This window comes from Podarcis gaigeae (assembly GCF_964106915.1).
Source record: "Podarcis gaigeae genome assembly, chromosome: 4".
Lineage (NCBI taxonomy): Eukaryota > Metazoa > Chordata > Lepidosauria > Squamata > Lacertidae > Podarcis > Podarcis gaigeae.
Window position 1 is genome coordinate 66280459 of NC_139677.1, and position 27963 is coordinate 66308421.

General features: G+C 42.6%; 1 protein-coding gene across 1 annotated transcript; it reads right to left on the reverse strand.

Moving 5' to 3' along the window:
* Positions 1-577: 577 nt before the first annotated feature.
* Positions 578-27963, reverse strand: CD80 (CD80 molecule). The gene is made up of 6 exons (XM_083737323.1): positions 27702-27963; positions 25850-25961; positions 8525-8848; positions 6363-6638; positions 5452-5574; positions 578-2468 (listed from the first exon to the last, which is right to left on the reverse strand). The coding sequence occupies exons 2-6, from the start codon at positions 25944-25946 to the stop codon at positions 2380-2382; spliced, it is 909 nt and encodes a 302-aa protein (XP_083593449.1). The 5' UTR covers positions 25947-25961; positions 27702-27963; the 3' UTR covers positions 578-2379.

A 27963-nucleotide genomic window follows, 5' to 3' on the forward strand; every position in this document is an offset into this window, starting at 1 on the left:
ACCCGAAGGATTCGTAAGGAGGACGGTACGTAACATGACGTACCACTGTACATGGTAGCTATAATATGTCACTGTAACAGTTGTATCTTGGCTTTCTTTAGTGCTGGAATTCAGTTGTGTACAGAGGTTCTCGGGAAGTCTCTGTCCAAGCTCTGATGAGACCATGACCTGCTCAGTTCCTGTAAGGATTACCAGAAATAACCACAAAATATTTGGGCTTTCTTTTCCTTCCACCATTGCGATGAAACCGTTACCTAGTAGAATACACAGATTTAATGAGACAAGTGATCCATTTACCACAAACATCATTGGGGAGGAAAGGAGTAGGATGAGAGCCACAAACCATAATTGGTTTGTGTAAATTGTGGTTGAGTTTTTATGACTTATTGTTCATGTCTTCACTCTCTTCAGGCACTCTTTTTTGCCCATAAGAAAATGAGAATAAAAGGCCTGTTAAATGCAATTAAAGAAAAAAATCCAAAATAATCCAGTTCACTTACTGCACTGGCTCGTTTATTAAAAGCCTGAGTCTATATAAGCATACATTTCATTAAATGGAATAACCAGGCACAAGTGTGTTTTATATTTGGAGTGCAAAATAGACAAAAGTTTAACTTTGTTTTATTGGTATAATTGTATAAAAATAGTTTAAAAACAACAGCCACCATCTCAGACTGAGGACACACACACACACATATATATACACAGTATATAAGGATGATTTGCTGAAAAGCTAATGCTAAAATATAACTTGGCATAATTACAGATTTAACCTAGTTTACAGTCAAGAATAAAGTGAAAATAGGAGACAGCAATGCTTGGATACATTTTGCACAGCTGAGAAGTACATTGTTTGGGAAGCCTGCAGAAAAGCTGGGCTGCTTTAAACAGACAGGACTGATAACATGTTACAGTTCCTATTGTGATATGAAAGGTTTACAAATAAGCAGACACCCTAAAAACCTGTCCATGTCCTTTGTTAATCACCTTAGAGACAAACTTTAATGTGGCAGGGAGAGTTTCTGGTAGTGTGAAACTTGGGTCTGCTTTCTTCAATGGTTGGGTTAACTCTAGGTTTAAACCAAATTATGGTGGTTTAGAGCCTGTTTACATGACACACTGAGTGAGTTAGAAGATAAACTGAGTTAACCCCTGACTCTTGGGCATTTTCTTCCTCCACTGAATGCCATGGAAGAATCCTGCTTAAGAGTTAAGTGTGCTTATAGTATTGAAATCCTGATGCTCAGATAGGCATATATCCCGTTAAAGCTTATACATACCGCTAAATCTTATTACAGCAGTAGCAAATGAATATTTAAAAATACTCATATGGCCAATAAATAGTTCTTGCTACCCCTACATTTACATAGAGGGCTCATAGCAGCAAGTATAATAAAGCTATAAGCATGCCAGGCTTATTTTCTGGTAAATAAAATTAGGGATGAGAGGTGATAAATTATGTGCAAGCTACAATTTAAGTTGAAGGAGAGTTTCCAAAATGAGAAAACATTCTTTACCCTACATAGCAGGCAATAATACTGTTCCTGGGTATGGCTTCTACAGTTGCAGAACCATACTAGTACCTTCCATTCTGTTGCAAACTGCATGTGCGTGGATGGCAAATAATGGCGAGAACATCTCACCCTTACACTAAATACACCCCTAACTGAGGATTTTATTACAACGCGAGTGAGAGCTAGTTTAGCAAAGATCAACGGGCTCTGCAGCTGGGGACAAGTGGTCCAGTCTACCACGCATCCCATGTGGTACCCCCAATTAGTTTTGGGTGCTGGGATGCCAATACCTCATAAGAGGAGTGTTTGCTTTCCTTGGTGTTGTTTCGGAGACAGAGCATTGCCAAAGCATTGCTCCCTTTTTCACTTGAAACGGGTGCTGCTTTGCTGGTGGAGTTGCTCACAAGTCACAAGGAAGAGGTGGTTTCACGCAGTAAGATGGCTGGAGATGTCCAAGCCAGTGGATCTGTCCCAGTGGGAGTGTGGGAAGCACTATTTGGTTTGAAATGAACTTCACTGTAAAATTTCTGCTTATGAAGAACGATGATTCATTTCCCCTTCCAAATCAGGCAGTTGTCTAGAAGATGTATGTAGCTGTCTGATCATTTGGTGGTGATGGTGGTGGTGTTACTTGTAAAAAAATGCTGTTGAGGTGGAACAGTCAGTATGGTGGGTAGTGCTTTTAACCCTTACCCCTCCCGCCATTTTTCTGAGCAATGCTTCTATCACACCTGGAAAGAGAGAGGTATGCCCTGTGTCGTTGTGAAGAGCGATGCACTCCAGGTTCTGGGATCCAGGGTATTATGTCCATTTCACCAAAGCAGAATGTTGAAAATCAAACCCCTCTGCCCAGGTTTCTCTATGGTCAGGCACATGCTGCTTCCGTTGTCCCGTTGGAAAGCTTCTGCGATGTCATTTCACTTGTTGCCACTGGCTGGTGAGATGTCACAGGCTCTGAAACGTCAATCAGTTCAGCAACAATGAACAGAAAATCTTTACCAACGTGACTAAGAATTTAAAAAATATGTCAAAGAGTGGGGTTGGGGAGAATTCCCATTAGTCATGAGGGTGGAGTATGGGTCAAAAAGTCAATAAAGAAGAACAAAACATAGGCTAAGAGGCTATGACCAGTCAAGGTCACCCAGTGAGCTTCATAGCTGAGTGGGGATTTGAACTCTAGTCTCCCATGTCTTGGGATGCGGGTGGCGCTGTGGGTTAAACCACAGAGCCTAGGACTTGCCGATCAGAAGATCAGCGGTTCGAATCCCCGCAACGGGGTGAGCTCCCGTTGCTTGGTCCCTGCTCCTGCCAACCTAGCAGTTCGAAGGCACGTCAAAGTGTAAGTAGATAAATAGGTACCGCTCCGGCGGAAAGGTAAACAACGTTTCCGTGCGCTGCTCTGGTTCACCAGAAGCGGCTTAGTCATGCTGGCCACATGACCCAGAAGCTGTACGCCGGCTCCCTCAGCCAATAAAGCGAGATGAGCGCCACAACCCCAGAGTTGGTTATGACTGGACCTAATGGTCAGGGGTCCCTTTACCTTTACCTTACTCCCATGTCTTAATCCAGGGGTGGGGTACTTTTGGCCTTGCAGATGTCGCTAAACTACAAATCCCACCATACCAGGCCATTGGCCATGCTTGCTGGAGCTGAGGAGAGTTGTAGTTCAGCAACATCTGCAGAGGCAAAGGTTCCCCACCCCTATCCTAATCCAACACTCTAACCCATGAGTTGGCAAACTAAGGCCCGGGGGCTGGATCCGGCCCAATTGCCTTCTGGATCCGGCCCACGGATGGTCCAGGAATCGCTATGTGGATCAGTATGGGATCGTTCAGGCTGTACCATTCCCCCCCCACACACACCATGGTGGCGCCTCCTCCCTCCTAGCTTCTCCCCGCCCTGTCTAGAGGAGGAAGGGGGCTGGGCTTTGTTGAGCTGTGGTTGGCTGAGCACCATTTTAAGCAGCCCCTCTCTGGAGCCAGCCCTTTCATGTCACTCATTGTCCCTCCGCTGCCACCGCCAGCCCCTGCCGCTCTCAAGGCACAGGTAAGCGACCACCGGGTCTCATCCAGTGTTGTGGAGAAGGGAGAGGAGAGTCAGGGGGGTTTCTCCAAAATATAGTCCGGCCCCCCACAAGGTCTGAGGGACAGGACTGGCCCCCTGCAGAAAAAGTTTGCTGACCTCTGCTCTAACCACTACACCACTCAGAACTAGCACTCTAAATTGTTCTCAGAAGTGCAGATGAGCAAACACGGCCTGTCAGCAGACAGAGTAGCAGAGTTCGGTAATAGCCAAAGCTTTGGAAGTTTGGGACTTATTCCACTTTGCAACTAATTTTAAGACTGCAAAGGAGTCTAAATACAAAGTACTTTCTGAGTTTGTATTTAGATTGTAAGTCTGCAGTCACATACGTTACCTTCCACAGGCCGAACTATTTGAAACAGCATCTCTTGTAAATAAAATAAATAAAAATAATTTTAAACTTCATCTCTATTATCCTGCAGTATGCGTTGCTTTCCATAATACTATTGCAGTGCTTCCCACTAGTGCATCACATCCATGTATGCTCTGAAGAATTCATTTATAGTTGAAGAATACATTTAACCAATCCCAAACTGGTGCAAATTGAAATGTTTCATGTCATTTGGTTCTGGGCTGGTAGTTGAAAATACCACTTTGTGTATATCACTAGCTCCATTGGCCTAACATTATGAAAACTGGAACTGTCTTCTTGCCTGCCTGCATACATTAGAAGAACCAGCTACTAGAATTGCCCTTTCATTCACCGAAAGGGGAACCTGAAGGCAACAAATGTAACTTGCAGCCAGAGGCATTTTTAACAGGCGGTTGCCCTGAACAACAAACTCACTGACCCCCCAACTCCCCTCTTTCAAAGGTCAGGTTTAATTCTCAAGATTGCGTGCTAGGGGTATGGGGAAATTCTTTTACATATTTATTTACATTGTGGAATATAGGCTAGGGAAGTTGGAGCATTCTTAAGAAGCAGAGGGTATAATGTTTTCAGAGTGTGGCTTCATTCCCTTTTACGAAGCTGCAGGAATCTGGAGGCAACATTTTATCAGGAAAAATGTTTGCAGACTCACATCTCAGCCACATAACCTGGAAAAGGACATGGTCCAGCACTATGGCTCCAGTTGAATATTGGGGCTCATTCACACTTGTTTCCCAATGCACATACATTTCAGTTTGCCTTGGGATGATGGCTGCTCTCTTTCCCCCCCACTTAGTGTTATTTTTTTGCTGAGCTGAAATATTCCTGGTTTGGGAGGGGTTGTGTGTTTTTTAAAGTATGATTTTAGCTTGTTGCTTTTAGTCCTGTAAACCTCTTACTATATTTTTTATGAATTCGTGGGCAGCACACCAGGGAAAGGGCCCATTGCACTAGTGGGACTAGAAATACTGTTAAATAAATAGGATTGCATCCAATGCTGGCCTTACTCAAAGTAGACCCACTGAAATTAATGAACATGATGAACTTGGGCTCATTAATTTCAGTGGGCCTAGTCTGTACTGAGCTTAGCTGGATACAACCCATAAAAAGCAAACATTCATTTCCTAACATGGCTACAGTTTCAGTTGAGCATGTAATGAGCCTAAGGATCTGCTTGCAATGTTTGGCCACAGCCCTGGAACATGTAAACTATGAACAATGGTTTGTTTCCAGTGGTAACCTAAGGCTTTATGAAAAGATACCTATTGCATTTATATACTGCCTTTCTTCTTGGTGGTGTGCATGGTTCTTCTACCCCTATTATTCTGGTAACAAGCCTGTGAGATAGGCTAGGCTAAGAGACAACTGATTAGAAGTCTTGACAGCTAAGTAGGTCTCTGAACCTGGGTCTCTGAATTCCTAGCAGGGCTCTCAACCACACTACAGTTTCCTACACTGGTTGGTCACAAAGGCATCAGAACTTACTGCGGTGGCGGCATCGGAGGAATGTTGGCACTATCACGAGAGCAAGGACGAGGATAACAATGGAAGCCGCTATGAAACCATGCGGAGGAGGCGGTGGAGATGAATTGGGGCACTTCACTATTGCTGAAACGAGAGAATTGAAGATAAATCCGTGACTGCACTGAAGAGCCCAAGGGGCACATGAGAAGCAATACTTTGGGGCACTGAGTGCCACTTATCTGAGTGGAGCACTTCCAACATTAAGTTAGTTTTCCTTTCTCCTGTTTAAACTTGAAACCCGCCGACATACGGAAATCATGGCCATTGCTTAATGTCTTACATTTCCCTCCATCTACAGTACTTGATAATATTGTAGGGATAAACAAATGGATACCACATTCCAAGCTGAGGCACAGGAATATTTGCTGCCTGCTTGCGCGCGCGCGCACACACACACACACACACACACACACACACAAAGACAGGAACATACAAATAATCCAAGACAGTGACTCGGTTTTGCATTTCTCACTGGTTCAGCTAAATAGTTACAATGCTATGTATATTTTTTGCTAGTGTTTCTGGTACTGTTCAAGATGGAATCCATGAAAAAGCAGAAATGTCCCATCAGTTGACCAAATATTTTCAGCTGTGATGCTAAACTTCTATAGGAAGTAATAATAATAATAATAATAATAATAATAATAATAATAATAATAGTTTGGAAAGATACAGTGTCTTCCTAACAACACATAGCTATTTTAGATCCAGAGATAAAGACTCGCCAAATTGGTCGATCATCATTTGTAGATCTCCCTATATGGAACCAATCTTATTTGAAAAATTCTGAGGTTTAGTCCTTGTAAGTCTTCTGAATGGCTATATTTCACAAATGAGAAACACTGTCTCAATCTATGATTGAGGGAACTTACACAAGAGGTGGTCGGTGGACACTTGGAAACCTGCATAATGTATTTGACATTGGACCAAGATATCTTCAGACACGTTTTGCTGTATGTTGCCAGTAATATTAAAACTTTCAGTGTAGTTGTCCTTTATGGAAGTATAGGAACACCGCACTGTCTCATTATTGACCAACCAAGACATCGTAGCCTCTGGATATCCTCCATGAGAAGAACACATCAGTGTCAACTGAGCTGGGCCACAGGGATTATGTGATACATGTATGACAGGCTTCCTATAGTCAGCTAGAGGGAGGAAAAGACAGTAAGATCACAAGTTACACTTGTACATATTGAGATATCAAACAATGTTATTGGCACTAAGCTTAAGGATTGTTTTTCTACAGAACCATCAAATTTAATCTGACTTGCACTGGAACAGCAGAGTGCTCTTTAGGAAATCCCATTCATTTCAATGGGAGACATTCGTGGAGGTTCCTGTCATGGCTTGTAATCTAAATGGTGCTATATTACTAAGAATTCTAAATTACTTTCTATGGTAAGAGTTCTTATTATAACGGGTTAATAACATCCTTTCTCTCAAATTCACATTCCCCTCATAGCAACGTTGAGTAATGTTGGACCCAAGAGACTATATGTTTGCTTGTTTGTGTCTGTTAATTATTAGCATTTAACTTAAATAAAATAACACTAAACAAATTCAAAAGCATTTATATATTTATAATTAACGCTTTTACTTGAATGAGTAATAATATATTCTGGAATGAATGTTACTGTACTATTAATATCTTATTGTTATTTCTACCACTGTCTTTTATAATTCATGGAGACTGTGTTTACATCAAATGTTGTGGTATTTAGATTTTATGTTTATTTCATATATGATGCCTTCTGAGGGCTTGACCCTAAAAGGAGGCATAAAATAATACTCTGCTGCTCGTTGTCATAGCACCTAAAGGGATACTGTATTTTTTGCTCTATAAGACTCACTTTTTCCCTCCTAAAAAGTAAGGGAATGTGTGTGCGTCTTATGGAGCGAATGCAGGCTGCATTTTTTTTCTTGTTTTCCTCCTCCAAAAACTAGGTGCGTCTTGTGGTCTGGTGCGTCTTATAGAGCGAAAAATACGGTATGTTTTTAGGATAACTTAAGCAATATTTTGTGGCGCTGTGGGTTAAACCACAGAGCGTAGGACTTGCCAATCAGAAGGTCGGCGGTTCGAATCCCCACAACGGGGTGAGCTCCCGTTGCTCGGTCCCTGCTCCTGCCAACCTAGCAGTTCAAAAGCACGTCAAAGTGCAAGTAGATAAATTGGTACCGCTCTGGCGGGAAGGTAAACGGCGTTTCCGTGTGCTGCTCTGGTTTGCCAGAAGTGGCTTTGTCATGATGGCCGCATGACCCGGAAGCTGTACGCCGGCTCCCTCGGCCAGTAAAGCGAGATGAGCGCCGCAACCCCAGAGTCGGCCACAACTGGACCTAATGGTCAGTGGTCCCTTTACCTTTACTTTAAGCAATATTTAGCAGCAATAATATTGAGTGGACAGAGCTGAGCTGGGTCAGTGGATGGAGTCTGGAACGTAACTGGGAAGCAGAGGACCGCTAGTCACTAATGCTTGTGAAAGTGTGTTTCATTTCCTATTTTCAAAAGAAGTTCTCAGCTTCCAGTTGTCAGCCGTCTTGGAAGGGCTGCACAAAACGCTTTGGCAATCCTAGGCCTGGGGTTTGGGAAGCACTTGTGGGGAGATAAGGATTTGGCCCACTGGGCCAAAATGTCCCCCTGTCCCTGCTGTAAGGCCTATGGCATGTCTAAGTAGAAAACAGCAGTGGCTCCTGGGAAGGAGACCAACCGTAAGTGGAGCCAGAGTCAATGACAGGCAGAGCAAGCTAATTTCACCCCCAATCTCCCCCCCCCCCGCTAAATTCTATTTGGGCAACACTGAGACTAAGGCTTGCAGGCAATGCCACCCATTGGGTTGGTTGTGAAGAAACCAGGAAGTTGGAGCTGGCTGAGGAGAGATAGGTTGGTGGAGCAGTGCTCTATTTGCCCCAGGAAACCAGCCTCCGCTGGTAGAAAAGTGACTCAAAATGAACAGCCCCTGTCTAACACAAATGAATAGGACCCTTAAGCATTGCTTGGGTACTTAAAATCCTGTTTTGCTAGACAAGCACTTACCTGACACTGATAAATGTACCCATTTATCACCTTTGTGTTCTTCTTCCAGTAATATGATACACCTATATTTGCCTTGATCGGACACATTCACACCGGAGATCCAAAGTGTAAGAGTCTTCTCATCCATCTTTGTCCTGTTCTGGAAATGTATGTCTTTTACGGTGTTTTCTTCACCGTTGCTGTAAGCTATCACAACCAGGTCAGATATACCAGGGCCTACGTATTTCTGCCAGTAGATCCTATAAGATGCCAGGGGCCGTTGCATTTTGTAGTTACAAGGGAGTGTGGCTACACCCCCTATTTTGGCTGTTACCGGGACAGGATCTGGGGAGGAAGAAAACAAGAAACAGGATCTCGTGAAACAGATGCTTGTTCTTCAAGTCCTTCCTCACATCTTTGCATTTAAACAATACTTTGCAAAAAGGGAAGGGAGATTTAGATATGCAACACACACTGGCCATCAGTCATTAATGAAACAAGGATTTCTGAAGGACTTCAACCTACTATTAATTCCACAATCAGTTTCCATTAGTAGTGCAATAAATTTCCCCATACTCTCCCACAAATATACCTGTCTTTGACTTGTCAATTACTGTTTGCAGCCTCCATTATTTCTGCTTTCTGTTTCTCCTTCTGTCCCATTTCCCCGATTGCATGGTCCCAGAATACCAGAAATTAAATGGTGAGCATGATGATGCCACAACATGGCACAGCTTTCATATGTGATCACCTCCAAATGGGTCATTTCAGTGTGAGGAAGCTGGAGTAGCTCAGTTGGTAGACCATGGTAGAGCATAATCTCAGGGTAAAAGTTTCCTGCATTGCTATATGGTCTTTGTGGTACCTTCCAACTCTATGACTTTTTAGCACATTTGCCCTCATTCTGAATGAGGCAGGTAGGGGAGAGAGAACAACACAAAGCGTGGAAGAGATCTAAATAAGAGTAACTGGAATTACAATATGGAACGAGTAAAGAGGGAAGCACTTTGTCACCTTTTAGCATAGTTCTCTGAAAAATTGCCAAGAGAGGGGTGTATTTTCATGGGGGAGGCGAGAGAACATTTTTTCAAAACACACACTCTTCTGCTTAGTCCTACTTAGGAGAAAACGCCATTATGAGGGGCTTTATTGTCTGAATCATGCTTGTCTGGATGAAGGATAAAGAGAGGTGTATGAGTGTGTGGAGAAGTCAGCCTATTGTATAAAGTCAAGAGTTAACTTTGTTGTTGTTCTGCTCGCTTTTGCCTCCAGCCTTACCCACCACTAGAATGTAGCTCCCAAAAGGTTATCCAGAGGGAATGCAAAAGCTTCCCCAACCCTGGTTTGAATCCACTGGATGTTATTCATGAAATATCTGTGAAATGCAAACCAGAGCTCTATACATGAAAACTGGTCACATGCATCTATTCCATTGTTCTATTCCGGTTTGCCTTTTCTCCTTGAACTATTGGTTTGCACGCTTGTAGGCATTTTCCCTGCTGTCAGGACTGTTGTTGCTGTTGTGTGGTGGTTAAGAGCGGTAGTCACGTAATCTGGGGAACCGGGTTCGCGTCTCCACTCCTCCACATGCAGCTGCTGGGTGACCTTGGGCCAGTCACACTTCTTTGAAGTCTCTCAGCCCCACTCACCTCACAGAGTGTTTGTTGTGGGGGAGGAAGGGAAAGGAGAATGTTAGCCGCTTTGAGACTCCTTAAAGGGAGTGAAAGGCAGGATATCAAATCCAAACTCTTCTGTTTGCTTTTTTAAAAACTTCCCTAAAATAAATGAATCCAGGCTAATGTACCTGTGTCCCCACGCCCCCCATCTTCAGTTGTGATTTGTGTATTGTAAGGGGTTGGACTAAATGACCACTGGGGTCTCTTCCAACTCTACAATTCTATGATTCTATGTACATATATCATGAAATAATTTGGTACAGGCTGTGAATAAAAGGGAAGGAATCTTTTGACAAAATTACGGAGGATCTGGGGTTATATATGTAGAGAGTGGATCTAGATTTATATAATTTAATCTCTTTAATAACTATAATAGAAAGGCAGGGTGGAAATGATTGGCAATAAATAAGTTAATAACAGTTTTCATATACCAAAGCCCAATATAGGTTTATGAGTTGAAACCACAGGAATAACTTGGTAGCATTTAATTATTTATGGAATTTATGTAGTGCCCAATTAGCCACATCGCCTGGGTGGTTCACAAATTTAAAAACGATAAAATACAACTACTATTTCCCCCCCAAAAAACCCCCACAAAATCATAAAAATAGTATATAAAAATGGCATAGAAATCATCATAAAGCCATCATGAGGCAGCATAAGATGAAGAGCAATAAAAACAGCACTAAAACCCAGCCAAGGGGGAAAACAAAATACTTCAAGGAACTAAAATGTACTAGAACCATAGGTACTAAGAGAACATCATTTGCTAAAATGCAGCTGGGCTATGTTTAGAGTAAATACAGCAGAATTTGGCAACTGAAAATTGTTTGTAGAAAGGATCTGTCAAGATAGAGATTATATAGAACTTTCCCTGCCATTAGACAGAGGGAAGTGGCTGCCTCAGGTTGTGAATTTGGGGTGTGATAAAAGTTCAGCAAACGGTTCTTTATATAATTTATCATTGCTGTGTGTTTTTTGCTGCCAGGAAGAATGTGCCAAAATAATTTGCCTCAGGTGTGAAAATAATTTGTTCAGTCTCAGGTGCCAAAATAATTTGTCTAGCATATCTCCTGTACTTGGGTTATTTCCAAAATCCAGGGGCAATTTCTGACATTTATGGTCTGGATTTCACCTTGAGGGCTCAGTCCTATCAGCATAGGCTGCAATTCTTACAGAGGAGCAGCACAATAGTACTGTGACTGGTGTCCAGCTGTGCCTTGGGACCTCTGAGAAGAAGGCATGTGTGGTTGCCAGTCCATTTCTGTTTTAAATTCTGCATCTGGTTTTTTGCTTTACTTCTTATTATGGTTTTAACTTTTTATTCTAAAACTGCAGAGAACTTTTGTTGCTGGGTAGCATATAAATGCTGTGAAGAAGGAGAAAGAGAAGAAGAAGAAGAAGAGGAGGAGGAGGAGGAGGAGGAGGAGGAGGAGGAGGAGTTTGATATCCCACTTTATCACTACCCTAAGGAGTCTCAAAGTGGCTAACATTCTCCTTTCCCTTCCTCCCCCACAACAAACACTCTGTGAGGTGAGTGAGGCTGAGAGACTTCAGAGAAGTATGACTAGCCCAAGGTCACCCAGCAGCTGCATGTGGAGGAGCAGAGACCCGAACCCTGTTCACCAGATTACGAGTCTACGCTCTTAACCACTACACCACACTGGCTCATTTAATTAATTACTAAGTAACTATTTATTTAGATAATAACTATTTATCTAGCTAATTATTTAATGACTAAATAAAACATGACCCAATTGCATTTGGTAACCGGTTTCAGTGATCTGCCTGAAATCCACCCAGCCCTGTGAAACTTCTACTATTATCTACCCCTTTTCTTACAATTCAGGGTGGTGGTGCTCTGTCACACTGTCCTAGAAAATGTTATGGGGGCAGTTTCACACCACCCTAACCACACCAACAGAGGACATCATACCAGAAAGAGACCATGGGTGTGCGGATGTCAGAGACACAACTTGTTGTGACTTGCCTAAGGAGCTTTCTGGTTGGCAGGCTAATTTTCCCCCTCTGCCCAGAAAAGCAGAACAAAAACCTTCTGTGCAGGACAGCCGTGAGCAAGCACACAGTTGCTGGAATTTTTTTGCTAATGTCACACCTACCTTTGTCTTGCATAACACCTAGGAAACTGCAAGTAGAATATGCTTACAGAACATAACAGTTGTAGACAAGAGGAATTATGCTGCCCGCAAATATTCAGCAAGTTCAGTTAACTCACAGTGGAGGTGTGCTGTTGCGACAAATCAAAAATGAAAACGAATCTGGAAACTGGAATAGACAATATGCTGAATAGTCCCTGTAACTGGCCTGTGTGGGAGGCATCTATCATTCAGCATGTGATCCTGATGAAATCGAAGGTACCAGCAGCAAAACCCTGTGCATAATTTCTCTCACTGTCTCAGTGAGAGGGACTAATCTTGTTCTCTTTTCCTGCCAGTACAAAAAAATTGGCTCAGTAACTCTAATTCAAGGTCTAGCTACAGCTGCTTTACATATTATGTCACAGAAAACTGATTTTCTGCTGCATGGACAGGCAAAATAGGTTTGGTACCTGCATATGTACATTCTCAAATATACATTTGATGCTTGGACACATCATATTTATATATGTACAGCAATTTGGATGGGAGCCCCATGTATAATGATCTACAGTGATACCTCTGGTTACGTACGTAATTCGTTCCGGAGGTCTGTTCTTAACCTGAAACTGTTCTTAACCTGAAGCACCATTTTAGCTAATGGGGCCTCCCACTGCTGCCGCACTGCCACTGTGCGATTTCTGTTCTCATCCTGAAGCAAAGTTCTTAACCCGAGGTGCTATTTCTGGGTTAGCGGAGTCTGTAACCTGAAGCGTATGTAACCTGAAGTGTATGTAACCCGAGGTACCACTGTATATCTATTTTTTAAACACTCAAATATTTACACACCCCTCTTGAAGCCCTCTCTAAATTTGTTCTGTGTGATTAAATGCCACACAATCAGATATGCATCTTCTCATTTGTGTCACTGATCGATGATATTCTCACCAATGGAGCAACCACACACGTGGTTGGTTTTTGTAGAGACCTACTTTCCTGACATTCCTCCCTTGAGATTGTTAAATCATTTCCACATTTATTAATTACATTTTTATCCCACACTTTTCTATGAAGATTGGGGGCTTGTACACAGCCCCCCGCTTATTCTCACAATATTCCTATGAGGTAGGCTACGCTGAGAGAAAAAACTGGCTTAAGGTGATCTTTGCAGCCAAGTGGGGATTTGAACTCGTCTCCTCAGTCTAAGGTCCAACATTCTGGCTACTGTTCCATACTGATCTTGACATGCGCTTCTCTTATTTTTCCATTGCGGTGAATACTAGAAAGGTCATGGTGTTCCTGGCATCGCAAATTATTGTGTTACTACAAGATGGCCTTACTAGATCCACTTAATTCCTGATGTAGATCATCCCTATTCCCTAGCGGGGGCGGGGACAAAACCATTTGAGGTTTTTCCTCAGCCACCTTGCAGGGAGACATAATATGTTGTCATTATCCAGCATGGTTTTAGGTTTTAGTTTTCAGTCAGGGAATCCCCTATGACCCGTGAACTTGTGACATTTAAATGAGTAAGAAAAGAAAGCAGAAGCCCCAGCCTACAGCAGAAACAAGTTTGGCTTTTCAGTTCCAGATCTGGCATTTCTAGTGAATTCACTCATTCCACAAAGATTTATGAACCATGGTTTTGTACAGACTCACTCAGTAAGCAAGGAATTCTAGTTTTTAAAAATATATTATATATACAGTGGTACCTTGGGTTACATACGCTTCAGGTTACATACGCTTCAGGTTACAAACTCCGCTAACCAAGGAATAGTGCTTCAGGTTAAGAACTTTGCTTCAGGATGAGAACAGAAATTGCGCGCTGGTGGGATGGCAGCAGCGGGAGGCCCCATTAGCTAAAGTGGTGCTTCAGGTTAAGAACAGTTTCATGTTAAGAACGGACCTCCGGAACGAATTAAGTACTTAACCCGAGGTACCACTGTATATATATATTATGGTGTTATATGGAAGCTCTCTATGCATTCCCCGCCCCCCGGCTTTGATTCAATTACATAATTTAGACACCCTGACTGCCAATAGCCCTTGATCTGTCCCTCAGGCTGTTTTATTTTAACTGTCCCACAAGTCCACCTATAATATAGTAAATACCATAATCACTGAGTTTCATTTTATTACTGCTATTATCTGTTTTCCATTTTACTTACAGCATAAATCTATGCATGTCTACTTAGAACAGGGCTGACCCAAGGTATTTTGGTGGCAGAAGCAAACCCCCAAATGGCGTCCCACCCCCACTAGGGAAGGAGAGGTGAGTGAAGATCTACATCAGGAATAAGGTGGAGAATAAAGTTATACATTAGGATCTGCTGCCCTATGGATCCTGCCACCTGAGGCAGTTGCCCCACTTTGTTTCATGGTGGGCTGGCCCTGACTCCACAAAACTAGAAAACTGCACAGACAAACTACATTAAAAATCTCTACCCTATTCATTCCATAAATTTTATATACTGCTCGATTGCAAAAAGTCTCAAAGCTGTTTAGAAATACATATATAAGTATTGGGCAAAAATGTGAAAAGTGTGTGTGGAGAATGAGAGAGAGAGGGAAAGAGGGAGGGGAGAGGGAAAGAGGGAGGGGGAGAGGGAAAGAGAAAGAGAGAGAAGCAATCTGAAAAGTGTGGGCTGGTGAGAATTTAAAATTGCTTTCATTTCTTTTTCAGCCTGCTATGGTCTAATTTGAGCAGAGGAAAAATAGACTAACAGTTTAAACAATGTTCCAATATGGACAAGCCCTGCATTATGTATGAGGTAATTATTGCAAGCACTTTGCAATAAACTACTTTAAAATATGATTATTATATTATTATTATTTGTTAAGGGTCCTTAATGACTTGGAGATTTCCCAGTGACTGGACTGAGGAATTTCTTAAGAAAACTGGGGAAACCCCATGCGGTGAGAGACCATGATCTGGGAGAATCCCATGCTGGGAGGGAAACAACAGATGCAATCTTATTCTTCCCCTGGGAGATTTATTGCTATTCCAGGGCCAACCCTATCATTAATTAGAGTGAGATGGCTGCCTCAGGTGGCAGATGCTGAGAGATGGCAGCAGTAGCACCAGAACCCTGGTTGTACTTCCTGAGGTCCCCTAAAGCCATTCCCTTCCTCCTGAGTCAGGATCCTGATGGTGGCCACATCTGCTTTCTGCTGGCTTGGTCACCTGACTGTCTCACCTTGAAAGGGACCAAGGGAGCAGATAGAAAGATAGACAACCCTGGCTGCGCACTGCAGCATGCATCTCCAGTGTGCCTGCTGTTATGTACTGAGTTGAATAGGATCCGAAATGCAGCAGTCTGATTGGTCCTAGAACAATAGGTTCCAAAATGCAGCAGTCTGATTGGTCCCAGAACAATAGGATTCAGAATGCAGCAGTCTGATTGGTCCTAGAACAATGCAGCAGTATGACTGGTCTGCAGGAGCCACCCAATCCAGCTCCAGATGGAAGTGAATCCACAACCTGATTGGCCTACAGGAGGATTCTGGAATTAGCCAGTCACGTGCAGCCCATTGTGTATATAAAGTATAATGTATATAAAGCAGATACTTTGAGGGGACTTTCATTCCTCCTCACCACTATAAGCTGAATAAAGAGCATGAAATCCACTCTCGACTCTGAGTATATTTCACCTGCCACGCACTTGTATTTGGCATAAAGCCTTTCAGAGCTCTCTGAATCATTTGGTGTTGTCCACAAACATGGCCACCTCCCTGATAACCATAACTCTAGATCCTGGGTCCCAGGCTGGTTAAAGTTTTAAAGGATAAAAATTGATCCCAGGACCAAATAGGCAACTTGCGGTGCCTGAACATTGCTGAAGTGATATGACTGAGCACCTCACAGTGGACAACAGTCTGGCTGCTTCCAAATGCTTTCTCAAGGCAGCCTCTTGTAGACTGTTACAATAATCCAACCTTGATGTAATGAGGGCGGGGAGAGAGAGGAATGAATGGCCATGTCAGATTTCTACAAGCAACCAACACACCAGCTGAAGCAGCTGAGAAGTGCTTCCGGCCACTGCTAATAACTGGGTTGGTTCTAAGTCCTGGAGCACTCCCAAGCTGCACACAGAGTTCAGCTCTCCCCTTGACTCTAGCAACGGCATCTCAAGAGTAGATACTGGCTACATCTGGGCTCTCGTGCCCAAGCATGCAAAATTCATGTACATAAATATTCAGGCACCACGCAGTGACAGATTGCCATTTCACACCCTGTATCTTCTGAGTTCAATTTTGAGCTGTTGATAACTTACTATAGATAATTTTGCTGTCTATCTGTATTAAAAAGAACAAACACTTTACCAGCTTTTAGAAGCAGTAGGATGCAGGCAAATGCAGAGTAAACGAATACTCATCCCTTCATTCAATTTATAGCCCATGCTTCATCGTGAGGTCCTCGGGCAGGATGCATATAATTTCATAATGCAGTTTAACATAATAATTATAACTTCAGCTAAAACTGTAACCAGTGTGACTACACTGGAGGGAGGAACAACAAAATCTAATTTAATACATAATGACAACAACAACATATTTGCACCACTTATCTACCCAGCCACTCTGGGTGAAGAGATGCATCTTGACATGCCAGCGAAATACATACAATGACAGAGCCAGATACATCTCAGAGGGGAGAGAGAGTTCCAGAACCTGGGGGCCACTGCAGAGAAGGCTCTCCTACACACCACTATTCCACAGACTGCAGAATACACTGGTGTATAGGAAGCATTCAGGTTTGCCACAGAAGGTGGAGAGAGCTGTCCTGCTTGGCCAACTCCAGATTTAATATACTTCTGTTCTCCAGTATTACAAGATTTAAGAAGATTCATACAATATCCAAGTAGAATCAAAATCCAGACCTAGGCATATGGCTGCAGCTGTAAAACTGCACGCCCACAAACTATGAAACATTGGCCACAGACTATGCAATGTCAACACAGCACTGTCCTCCAAATGAGGAAAGCTGTGATCACCACAAACAATCATTTCTAGAATGTTATTAATCTCGTGTGCATTGGATCAGTGCACAATGTGACGCAAGACTCCTGTAAGAGATCAGCAGGAAGGAAGTATTAGAAATATATTAGGGGTTTCCCAGAAGCAGGGAGAGGGAGTGGCCGAAAGGAACCTGGAATGTAACCCAAAATGGAGTATTGCTGTTAGCATATACAGTGTTACCTCGGGTTACAGAAGCTTCAGGTTACAGACACTTCAGGTTACAAACGCAGCTAACCCAGAAATAGTACCTCGGGTTAAGAACTTTGCTTCAGGATGAGAACAGAAATTGCGCGGCGGCAGCGGGAGGCCCCATTAGCTAAAGTGGTACCTCAGGTTAAGAACAGTTTCAGGTTAAGAACGGACCTCTGAAACAAATTAAGTTCTTAACCTGAGGTACCGCTGTAACTGTTTCTAGCATTTCTTTTTTCAAAATGCAAGGGACAGCACAAATCAGTTCCTGTGTCTTTGAAAGCAGGAGTTCAGGCTGACTCAACCTGCGACACAGCAAGGCAAATGCAGCTTGCTGGTAATGACTGCTGAGTGCCAGGTGCTTGACAAGCCCCCCCCCCCACCATTTCAGCCATCCTAGGCAGTCCGCAAAACAAGGAGTATTTGTGGGTTGTGCACTGCATTAGGTTGGGTGGTCCAAATGGCCCAATGTGGTGGTTTTGACAGGGGCCATATCACTGGCCAAGTTTATTTATTTCAGATCAATACCATCATCAGCAAGATTGCTGATACTCAAACTAGGGCCCTCCCAGCCTGTTTCTATTTTCTGGCAAATTCAGGTAGCACAATTAAAGTAGATTTGGTGGCGTTGCACAGCAAACCCACTTCCCCCCAAATTAGCCCTTTTTTTGCAATAAGGAAAGTGATAAGGAAATGATTTGGAAAGTGTGAGGTGTTAATTGCTTCCTGCAATGTCATATAACCCACCCTATGAAAAAATAAGAATGAATGCTGAGTGAACAGCTTGTCTGGAAGTGACCATACATATAGTTAAAAGCAGCCACTGGAGGGGGACAGTTTGGTGGATGAGTGATTGCTTAACCTTTCCCCTTGTCTCTACTCTCCAAAGCTGCAATTAGCTATGGAAGAGAAAACGACAGGTACAATATCTGCATTTTTTCTTCTTCTCAACTCATAGCAGCGTGTAGTATGTGCGGATTAAGGTTGTGGAAGGTTAACCCGCTGCCTATAGAGCAAACTGAAATCTCTCCCGTAGCAGCTTTTAGCTCAAAGGGACTGTGCGATTTAGTGACGAAAGACTGGGATGCTTGTCTTTGAATCCTCACATGGGCCACGAAGCTCATCAGGACCTTGCTCACTCACTGGTGAGGTAAACTGGTGTAACTCTATGCCGCTCCTAGTTTGGCCCCAGACACAAATGATTTGAGACCAAACTGTATCCAGCATTACAAGACACATTTCATTCAGTACACTTTGGTGTGGGTGTGGGTAGAGGTGTGTGTGATTTCAATTTCTATTTGCTTAATTTGGTTAACACTTTCCCCTGTTTTCTTTGGGGTTTCCCCCAAACTCATTCTTAAGTTGTTGTTTCACATTTCGGTGTTGCTTAAGGCATGATTTCAGAAAGAGAGGGAAAGCAGATTTCTGAATTCAAAGGAAGCAGGAGACAGAATGCTGTGTCCATTGTCCACAGCTGGCTCCACCATTTGTCAGAAGCCCTTACTCTCAAAGGCTTGATGGAATGTGTGAGAGGTCAGTGGAGACGAACTGGCTGGCTCGAGGCCTCTGCCATCCCTCTGTTTGCCTTCCGGCTTCCCTGAGGGGCAAAGTGACCAAAACAGTGACAAAGGGAGCAGAGCTCAGCCCCACTGCGGCTTTCTGATGTTTTTCCATGGCACTGGCCACTGTAAATCCTGCCACTGTTTAATATTGTTTTAATTGAGATATTTTATGTAGCATACTTATATACATCACCATCATCAACAACAACTTTATTGCACTAGCCAAAGGCCATGGCATCATTCACAAAGGGAACAAAAAGAAAAGCAACAATAACCATAAAAACCATAAATACATCAGGTACTGCAGGTACAATAAACCACAATCACTTCTCCTATAAATTATTTGTTGCATACGATAGAAAAGCTAGGGGCTCTCAGGTAGAGTGTGCCAGTTTAAATGTCTGAATCACCTTTGCAATTGACCTCTATTTTATCTACTTCTTTTCTCCTGATCTTCTTAGCTGCCAATGCATATAGTGCTACTTTATAAGTTACGAGTCTACTTAGATACATGGGCTTATTTTGTACTAATATGTAGTAACATTGTTCACTGCTTTGCGGACCTTTGTGCTAAAAAGCAGTGTGCAAGTAAATCACACCAGACTGTACTGCATCAATAAAGACAGTAGTGGCTGAAGAGCAAGTTGCCTCAGCCGGGCGATTTTAAGCGACAATGACAGGACAGCAAATGGTTACTTATTTAATGTATTCTTACATCTGAGAAAAGGGGAGAGGTGCTTGTGGGATTTTCTGCCCCAGGTCCCTTCCATACATCACTACTAGGAAAACCATAGCTTTGACTATACGGACCTTTGTTGGCAAGGTGATGTTTCTGCTTTTTAAGATGCTGTCTAGGTTTGTCATTGCTTTCCTCCCAGCTCTACAATTCTATAATTCTACAAATGCTAGAAACTTATTATTTCTCTCTTTAAAATGAAAGTTAGGATTATGGTTCATCCGGAGGGGGGACAGCTCCCTCTCCCTCTGTGGATGACCATGCCACTATATTAAGAAAACTGATACAACCATCACTGTGGCCTATGTGACCCATTTAAGCTGCCATTTGTAAACTCAACTGATGAGACATATGTAGTGCTGTGGAAGGGGCAAGAATGCATAAGTGCTGGTTTCCGGCCCCACCCTAGATCAATGTTGGTTGTTCTTTGTAGCCCTCTGGGGGCTGCGAAGAAGTTCAGGCAGGAGAAAGAGAGGAAATGAGATGTAAATCCTCTCAATATTTCTCATTGGGGTCTGGGGAGTTCACTGCATCCCTCAGTGTTGCGCAATCCTGTGTCTGTCAACTTGAAAGGCAGAATGGGAGCGATCTGGGAGTGTGACCCTGCCATGGTCAAGCTTCTGTTACCGGTATGATTTGTGGAAGCTTCCTCCTCAATCTGGATAATCGACATTAATCAAGAGGCGCTCCCAAAGCATCATATGCTAATGGGCTGTAATCAATCGGCTACCAAAAGAACCGGGACAAGTTTTCTGAAGCTATTTGAATGGCTTTCTGAAATTTGAGAATACTTACAACAGCCTGAAAGGAAAAGGGGAGAAGAAGGAGCTTTGTGCTTTCTTATGGTTTTGTATGGTTTTTTCTTCTTGTCCTCCTCTGTTATGAAGAAACATGTGTAGAGCGGGAAACCTGATTTTAAGAAATTGTATTAAATTAAAGTAATTTGGTGTATATATGTGTGTGTGTGTGTGTGTGTATAGTGAGGGGGGGGAGTATTTGATCCACTGCTAAATTTGCCCGTTTGCCTTGTGAAGAAGAAATGACCAGTCCATAATTTTAATGGTAGGTTTATTATAGCTGTGAGAGACAGAATAACAACAGGAAAACCCCCAGAAACTCAGAAGACAAAAGTCAGAGATTGATGTGCATTATAATGAGTGAAATAAGTATTTGATCCCTTTGCAAAAGATGACTTAGTACTTGGTGGCAAAACCCTTGTTGGCAATTACAGAGGTCAGACGTTTCTTGTAGGTGGCCACCAGGTTTGTACACATCTCAGGAGGTATTTTGTCCCACTCCTGTTTGCAGATCCTCTCCAAGTCAGTAAGATTTCAAGGCTGATGTGTAGCTACTCAAACCTTCAGCTCCCTCTACAAATTTTCAATGGGATTAAGGTCTGGAGACTGGCTAGGCCACTCCAGAACCTTAATGTGCTGCTTCTTGAGCCACTCCTTTGTTGCCTTGTCCGTGTGTTTTGGGTCATTGTCATGCTGGAATACCCATCCTCGACCCATTTTCAATGCCCTGGTTGCGGGAAGGAGGTGCTCATCCAAGATTTGACAATACATGGTCCCATCCATTGTCCTTTCAATGTGTGTGTGTGTGTGTGTGTGTGTGTGTGTGTGTGTGTGTGTATATATACATAAGTGCCGATTCTAAAAGCAGTGTGCCCACTCTGTCTGAATTAGAAAAACGGGATGATTGTATGCCTCATATCATAAACAAGCATAGACTTGTTTCTGCTTGTAATATGTGAGATGGGACTCCCTTTCGGTTATTTTTTCCCCCTGGAACTACTTCTGTGCTCAGCAGAACTTTAGCACTTCACTGCTTCTGATTAGGTGCAGAATTGTCCTCATGGCTTGGCAACACTGTGCTAAGTTATGATATGGGAAGTAGGCCATTTACTCCAGGGTCCCACCATATGAGATTTTTCTCATATTGGGGGGGTGTGTGTGCCATGAATCCCTCTATAGCAGGGGTGGATAACTTATGCCCCTCTAGATGATGTTGAACTCAAACTCCTTTCATTTGTGACAATTGGCCTTGTTGGCTGAGGCTGATGGAGCTACAGTCCAACAACATATGGAGAGATCCAAGTTCCCCATTCCTTCTCTAAAGCCTCTTGCTTCATCAGCAGATGGGAAATAAGTACAAAAGAATAAGAAAATAAGTTCTTCCTAGGCAGTACCTTGGGGACCTTATTATTAAGATTTTTATTTTTTTTACTGTACTGTATGAAGTGGTTACAAACCATTAATCTTTATAAGCAGCCAGAAGATGGATATTAATGTTCCCACAATGGAATGTTGGAACTGTGTACCATTTTGAATCATTAAGGAGGCTAAACTACAGTGATTTGGTTAAGGCTTTTTCTGTGATTTGGGATTTGAAAACAGCTCTCCAAGATCCAAGACTAACATTCTGACTACTGGAGAGTATTGAATACCCAGAGAACTAAATAAATTTTGTGCTCATGTTGGACTAAATACTTCATCAAACAATCTCTTTGCATTGCCTCTCCTTTCGATTTGCCCACCCTAGCAACTCACTAATCCAAGTAATTTGAGAAATGTGCCGCTTGACACCAGTTACCTGAGAGGAAGGCAAAGTCCACCAACGTGAGTCATAAAACCAACATAAAGTTGCAAAAGAATCTTATATGTGTGTGATAGCAAGAGATCAACCCTGGAGTAAAGGTAAAATCTGGTACCTTTGATCTGAGCAAGAGCAGCCTGACATCTTCCACCAAAACTGGAAAACCCACAAAGGCTTATATCCTCTCCAGCTTAATAACAGTGTCTGAAGGGATGATAAGAACCTTAGCCCATTCATAGACTCAGAGTTGAAAGCAACCTCAAAGATCATCTTGTCCAACCCTCTATTGATGTAAGAAATCCACTACTATTGCATCTCTTTGATACCTGGTCATCCAGCCTCTGCTTAAAACCTCCAGCAAAGGGCAGTCCACTACCTTCTGAGTAGACTCTCCCACTGCTGAACAACACGTATCCTTGGGAAGTCCCTGTCCTACATTTCCCATTACAATATAACACAAATAAATAAACAATTAGATACCACTTTAAAGCACTCAGTGCTTCATAGAAATAAACTTACAATCCCACAACCACTTGGCAAGGTAGGTTGGTATTATTATTCATTAAAACATTAAAAGAGCCCTGCTGGATTAGACCAAATGTCCATCTAAACCTGAGGTCGCCAACATTACACCCATGGGGAATTCACCTGCCACCCACGTAGTCTATGAATCTCACTCACACTCAATCTCTCCTTAGTCATGAAGTGATGAGGTACTTTCCCCCTGACTGCAAACACACGAACTTTAATTCTATAATCAGATCCATTGCATCTTTTTTGCCCCTGAAAAAGTACTTCTTGAGAAACTGGTTGTACTGTATCGTTGAAATAAATATCAATGCAGGTGAATTATTCCTTAGTGTGTCCATTTGAAAACAGATTACCAGTATTTGTACTACTACATCCAGTTTTTACCTCATGCAGCTACTACAAACTGAACTGGAGCAGCAGAAAACAACCTTTCTCCCTCCTCTATGTGACATCCTTTTATATATTTGAACATGGCTATCATATCACCCCTTAACCTCCTCTTCTCCAGGCTAAACATGCCCAGCTCCCTTAGCCATTCCTCATAAGGCATCGTTTCCAGGCCTTTGACCATTTTGGTTGCCCTCCTCTGGACACGTTCTAATACATAAGAATGAGGGACGCGGGTGGTGCTGTGGTCAAAGCCTAGCAGAAGGTTGGCGGTTTGAGTCCCTGCAACAGGGTGAGCTCCCGTTGCTCGGTCCCAGCTCCAACCAACCTAGCAGTTCGAAAGCACGTCAAAGTGCAGGTAGATAAATAGGTACCGCTTTGGTGGGAAGGTAAACAATGTTTCCATGTGCTGCTCTGGTTTGCCAAAAGCGGCTTAGTCATGCTGGCCACATGACCCGGAAGCTGTCTGCGGACAAACGCCGGCTCCCTTGGCCTATAGAGCGAGATGAGCGCACAACGCCAGAGTTGTCCGTGACTGGACTTAACTATCAGAGGTATTTCTACCTTTACTTAATATAGTGGTACCTCTGGTACCTCATTCTGGAGGTCCATTCTTAACCTGAAACTGTTCTTAACCTGAAGCACCACTTTAGCTTTCAACCTGAAGCAAAGTTCTTAACCCAAGGTACTATTTCTAGGTTAGAGCAGTCTGTAACCTGAAGCGTATGTAACCCAAGGTACCAACCTAAGAATACCAACCTTCCTATTCCTCAGCTGCTAAGTCTAAATAAGAGCCTTTGCTAAAGGATTTATCAAAAGTGTATTGAAAATCTCTGTAGATAATATCCATTATTATTATTTTCACCTAATAATAATAATAATGGTTGTTATTATTATTTTATACCCAGCAGGTCCCAGGGTTGGTTACAATGTTGAATATTAAATAGTTAAAATAGTTAAAACAAATAACAGTCATAGGAATAGGATGTGCCCTAAAATACACATATATAAGGTGTCAAAGACCAGGGTGAAGAGCTGTGTTCTCAGCATTCTAAGAAAGCTGTATAGTGAAGGTGCCACATGCTTCTCTGTGGATTACCCTACTCGACTGGACTGTTCCCCACCCACAAGTTTGTTTACATCTTCAAAAATTTCCAAAACGTTGGTGAGGCAGGACTTCCCTTAGGAGAAACCATACTGATCCATTCTCATCAAAACGCGATGTTCTAATGCTTGGCAATCTTATGTTATGGCATTTCCCATCAGTTTCTCCGAAGCGGATAAGCTAACTAGCCAGTGGGGATGTAAGGATCTGCCAATTTTAGTTCTCTCAGTTTCTCAATTTTCCAGTCTTAAATTCAGTTTTCCACATTTCTGCAGCAGTTTGTAATTTTTTAAAGAAAAAAAAAAAAAAACCCGCATGAAAATTCTTCACTATTATGCAACTTTCTCCTCATAAATACGTATTTGTATGCATTTTGACTTGTGTATACACACACTTTTGCCAGCAATTTCTCCTAAAACAGCACATTTTTGCAATGCTCTTTTCATGTATATATTCAATGCACACTTTCCCCTAACATACGCATTTGTGTAAACGCTGGTGGCTGGAGAAATGTATTGCGAAAAATCAGGAACGTGCGAATCTTGAAAGATTCATGCTTTGGTTCTCTTATCGTTTTCAAAAGTGCTAATTTGATAGGTATGGCTTAAAATGAGAACTGAATTTCTCCTCCATCTCTGCTGGCCAGTAATGTCCTGGATTCTATTTTAAAGAGCAGCATTTACATTGGCTTCTTTTCAATTCCTCAGTTTGGAGGCTGATTCTATTGACACGTTGACTGTTTTTGTTACAAGATAAAGGTAAAGGTACCCTTGACCATTACGTCCAGTCACGGATGACTCTGGGGTTGTGCACTCATCTCGCTCTATAGGCTGAGGGAGCTGGCATTTGTCTGCAGACAATTTTCCGGGTCATGTGGCCAGCATGACTATGCCGCTTCTGGCACAATGGAACACCAAAACCAGAGCAGCGCATGGAAACGCCGTTTACCTTCCCGCTATTTATCTACTTGCACTTTGGCATGCTTTCAAACTGCTAGGTGGACAGGAGCTGGGCCGAGCAATGGGAGCTTACCCTGTCGCGGGGATTCAAACCACCGACCTTCTGATCGACAAGTCCTAGGCTCAGTGGTTTAGACCACAGCACAACCAGCATCCTGTTACAAGATAAACTACTGAGAATTTTGAGTTATTGAAGAACACCTGGGCAGATGCTGTCCAGAACATTCCATCACCATAAAGCAAATGGAAGGTTGAGCTGAGGCTTGCCTAATGCTGTTGATTTCATGGCAAAGCTCCTACACAGAAACTCCTAAATTGTAAACCACAGTCCTGTGTACGCTTATTTAGAAGTAAGTCTCATTGAGTTCAGTGCAAAGAATGAAGCATCCACCACTTTTTAAACACCCACACCAGTTCCTCTTGGGAATAAGCAAGGGATGTCAAGTAATGCTCTTATGAGGACAAACACAGTGAATTGTTGGGCTTACCTGAACAACCAAAAGGAAGCACAAAGAGGCCAAGCCAGAGGAACCACGTTAGAACGGGTGTGGAGAACATCAGTTTTCTCTTCTGTGTGTACATCATATTTTCCAAGACCACCTTGACTGAAGCAGTGAAACAGCAAGAAGTTACAGAGAGAAATGCAGGGTGTTTGTGCAGTTCAGGTGATTTAGTATAATTTATAGGTAGTATTGCTTTGTCTTGACAGTTCTGTTCCCCTACCCACTCTGCAACCCACATTAATCTATCAATCTATCTATCAATCAATTTAGCACACGGCTTCCACGGTGGCATATGATACTCAGGGCATCAGCAATTGCATAAAAATTCGTTATCAAACAGTAGTGAACACACAATTGTGCTTGGAGCAATAATTAAATAATCAATCAACATAAAATTAATTGAAAGCAGTTCCAGAGCCAGTCCTGTGTAATGTGCATCGGATTTTTACCATCTTAATCAATTGCTTGTGAAGATAAAACAAATGAAGAACACTGGTTCACACTTTATGTGCTGGCAAGTACATATTAGGTTGACACAACAGAAGGCTAAAGTCAGAGCATATACCTTGCTGATGCATATTTTTTTATGATGCTGTGACACAAGTTATGCTGTACCACAACTAAGCCTTAGATCCCAGACTCTAGAAGCAGTCATACATAAACAGGAAAACAACTATAGGTGGAAAACTGTTTTCAGATGCTGATTTCTAGGCGAGATTATCAAGAGGCTTTCAGGGACAGAATGTCTAGAATTTGATGCAGGCATGAACATGGCCAGAATTTATTGGGGGGGGGAGGCTTTATGTTGGGGGAGAACAAAACTGAGTTATTTGCGATGCAATTGGTCAGTTAGCTAAGTATTTTTATTTACTTGATGGGGGGGCAACTGCTCCCCCATCCCCCCCGGCTATGCCCATGGATGCAGGGATGATGAATGATCTAAAATGAAAGTCATATGAGGAAAAGCTGAAATGACAGGAGTTCCCAAAGATGTTTACTACCGTCTCAGAAAGAAAAGGAAGAACTATTGTTTACTGCGTCCAGCGAGAATAACATATTGGTGTAGATCTGATTAATATGCTGTTGGGCAGAGTGGTTTTTTAGCTGGAACTCATCAGAACTCAGTCCCAGCCCTTTCTCAAGTGGGTACCATTGCCATTCTAAGAGAAAGAGGGAGGTGTTCTGGCACCTCTTTTTCTAGAAAAATAGCACTGCTGTGAGAGACTTCAGATTTCTAAATTCACAAATGAAACAAGGTAACAGAAGATGCTGTAGAATTGCCTCTGCTGGAGTTTCTAAAGAGTTCCTACCTCACGGTAAGTGGCCTGACCAGCAGATCTGTAGCCAAGTTCAAAGCTCCCTGAGACTTTAAAATGTCCTTAATACTGCTATCAAATGAAAAATGAAATGAAACACAGGCATGCATACCATACATTTAAAGCACCCCCCTCAGAATCCTGGGAATGTAGTTTACTCCTTACGCAGCAAAAATCCCGAGCACCCTTAACAAACTATAGCTCCCAGGATTCTTTGAAGAAAAAGTGCTTTAAATGTGCTTCAATTGCATTGTTTGTATGCAGCTATGCAAAATTCCTCTTTCAGTACCCCATCTGACCGTTTGCTCAAACCCCTCCGGTTTTCCTGTCATTTCTCACCATACCAGCCTTCTCTTAAGGCAAAAAGATGTGGGGCGAAAGCATCAAGAAAACTAAAACTAAATGAACCTTAACTCCCTGCTTATGCCAGTCTCATAAGAAACAATCTATCTAATCAGTCTGCACTGTAACTTAGCAAATTAAGAAAAAGGAAGGAGGAGGGTCCTTCACCGTCAACTTACAGTAAGCAGGAACCAGAGAATGATGATTTGCCTTCCAGATATATGCCTCTTCCTTCAGTGATTGGTATAAATACGAATCTTAATTTGGCTATGTCCCACGCAACAGAAAGCTCCTCTAAGTAGTTCGTTCTTAACCTGTGATTGCATAGAAAGATGAGCTACATGACTTTAAGACAAGCCAAATGTCACCACCCCCACAACTTCCCCTTTTTGCCGTCGGAAAAAAATATCAAAAACTTTCAATCCTTGTCCAGCACTTTCC

Excerpts from the sequence above, each read along its gene's own strand:
- CD80 (XM_083737323.1), bottom strand. The coding sequence starts at position 25,946 with ATGATGTACACACAGAAGAGAAAACTGATGTTCTCCACACCCGTTCTA. Across the intron at positions 8,849-25,849 it reads GCTTCCTTTTGGTTGTTCAG|ATCCTGTCCCGGTAACAGCC; the intron begins GTAAGCCCAACA and ends CTTCCTCCCCAG. Across the intron at positions 6,639-8,524 it reads GGTACATTTATCAGTGTCAG|CTGACTATAGGAAGCCTGTC; the intron begins GTAAGTGCTTGT and ends TCCTCCCTCTAG.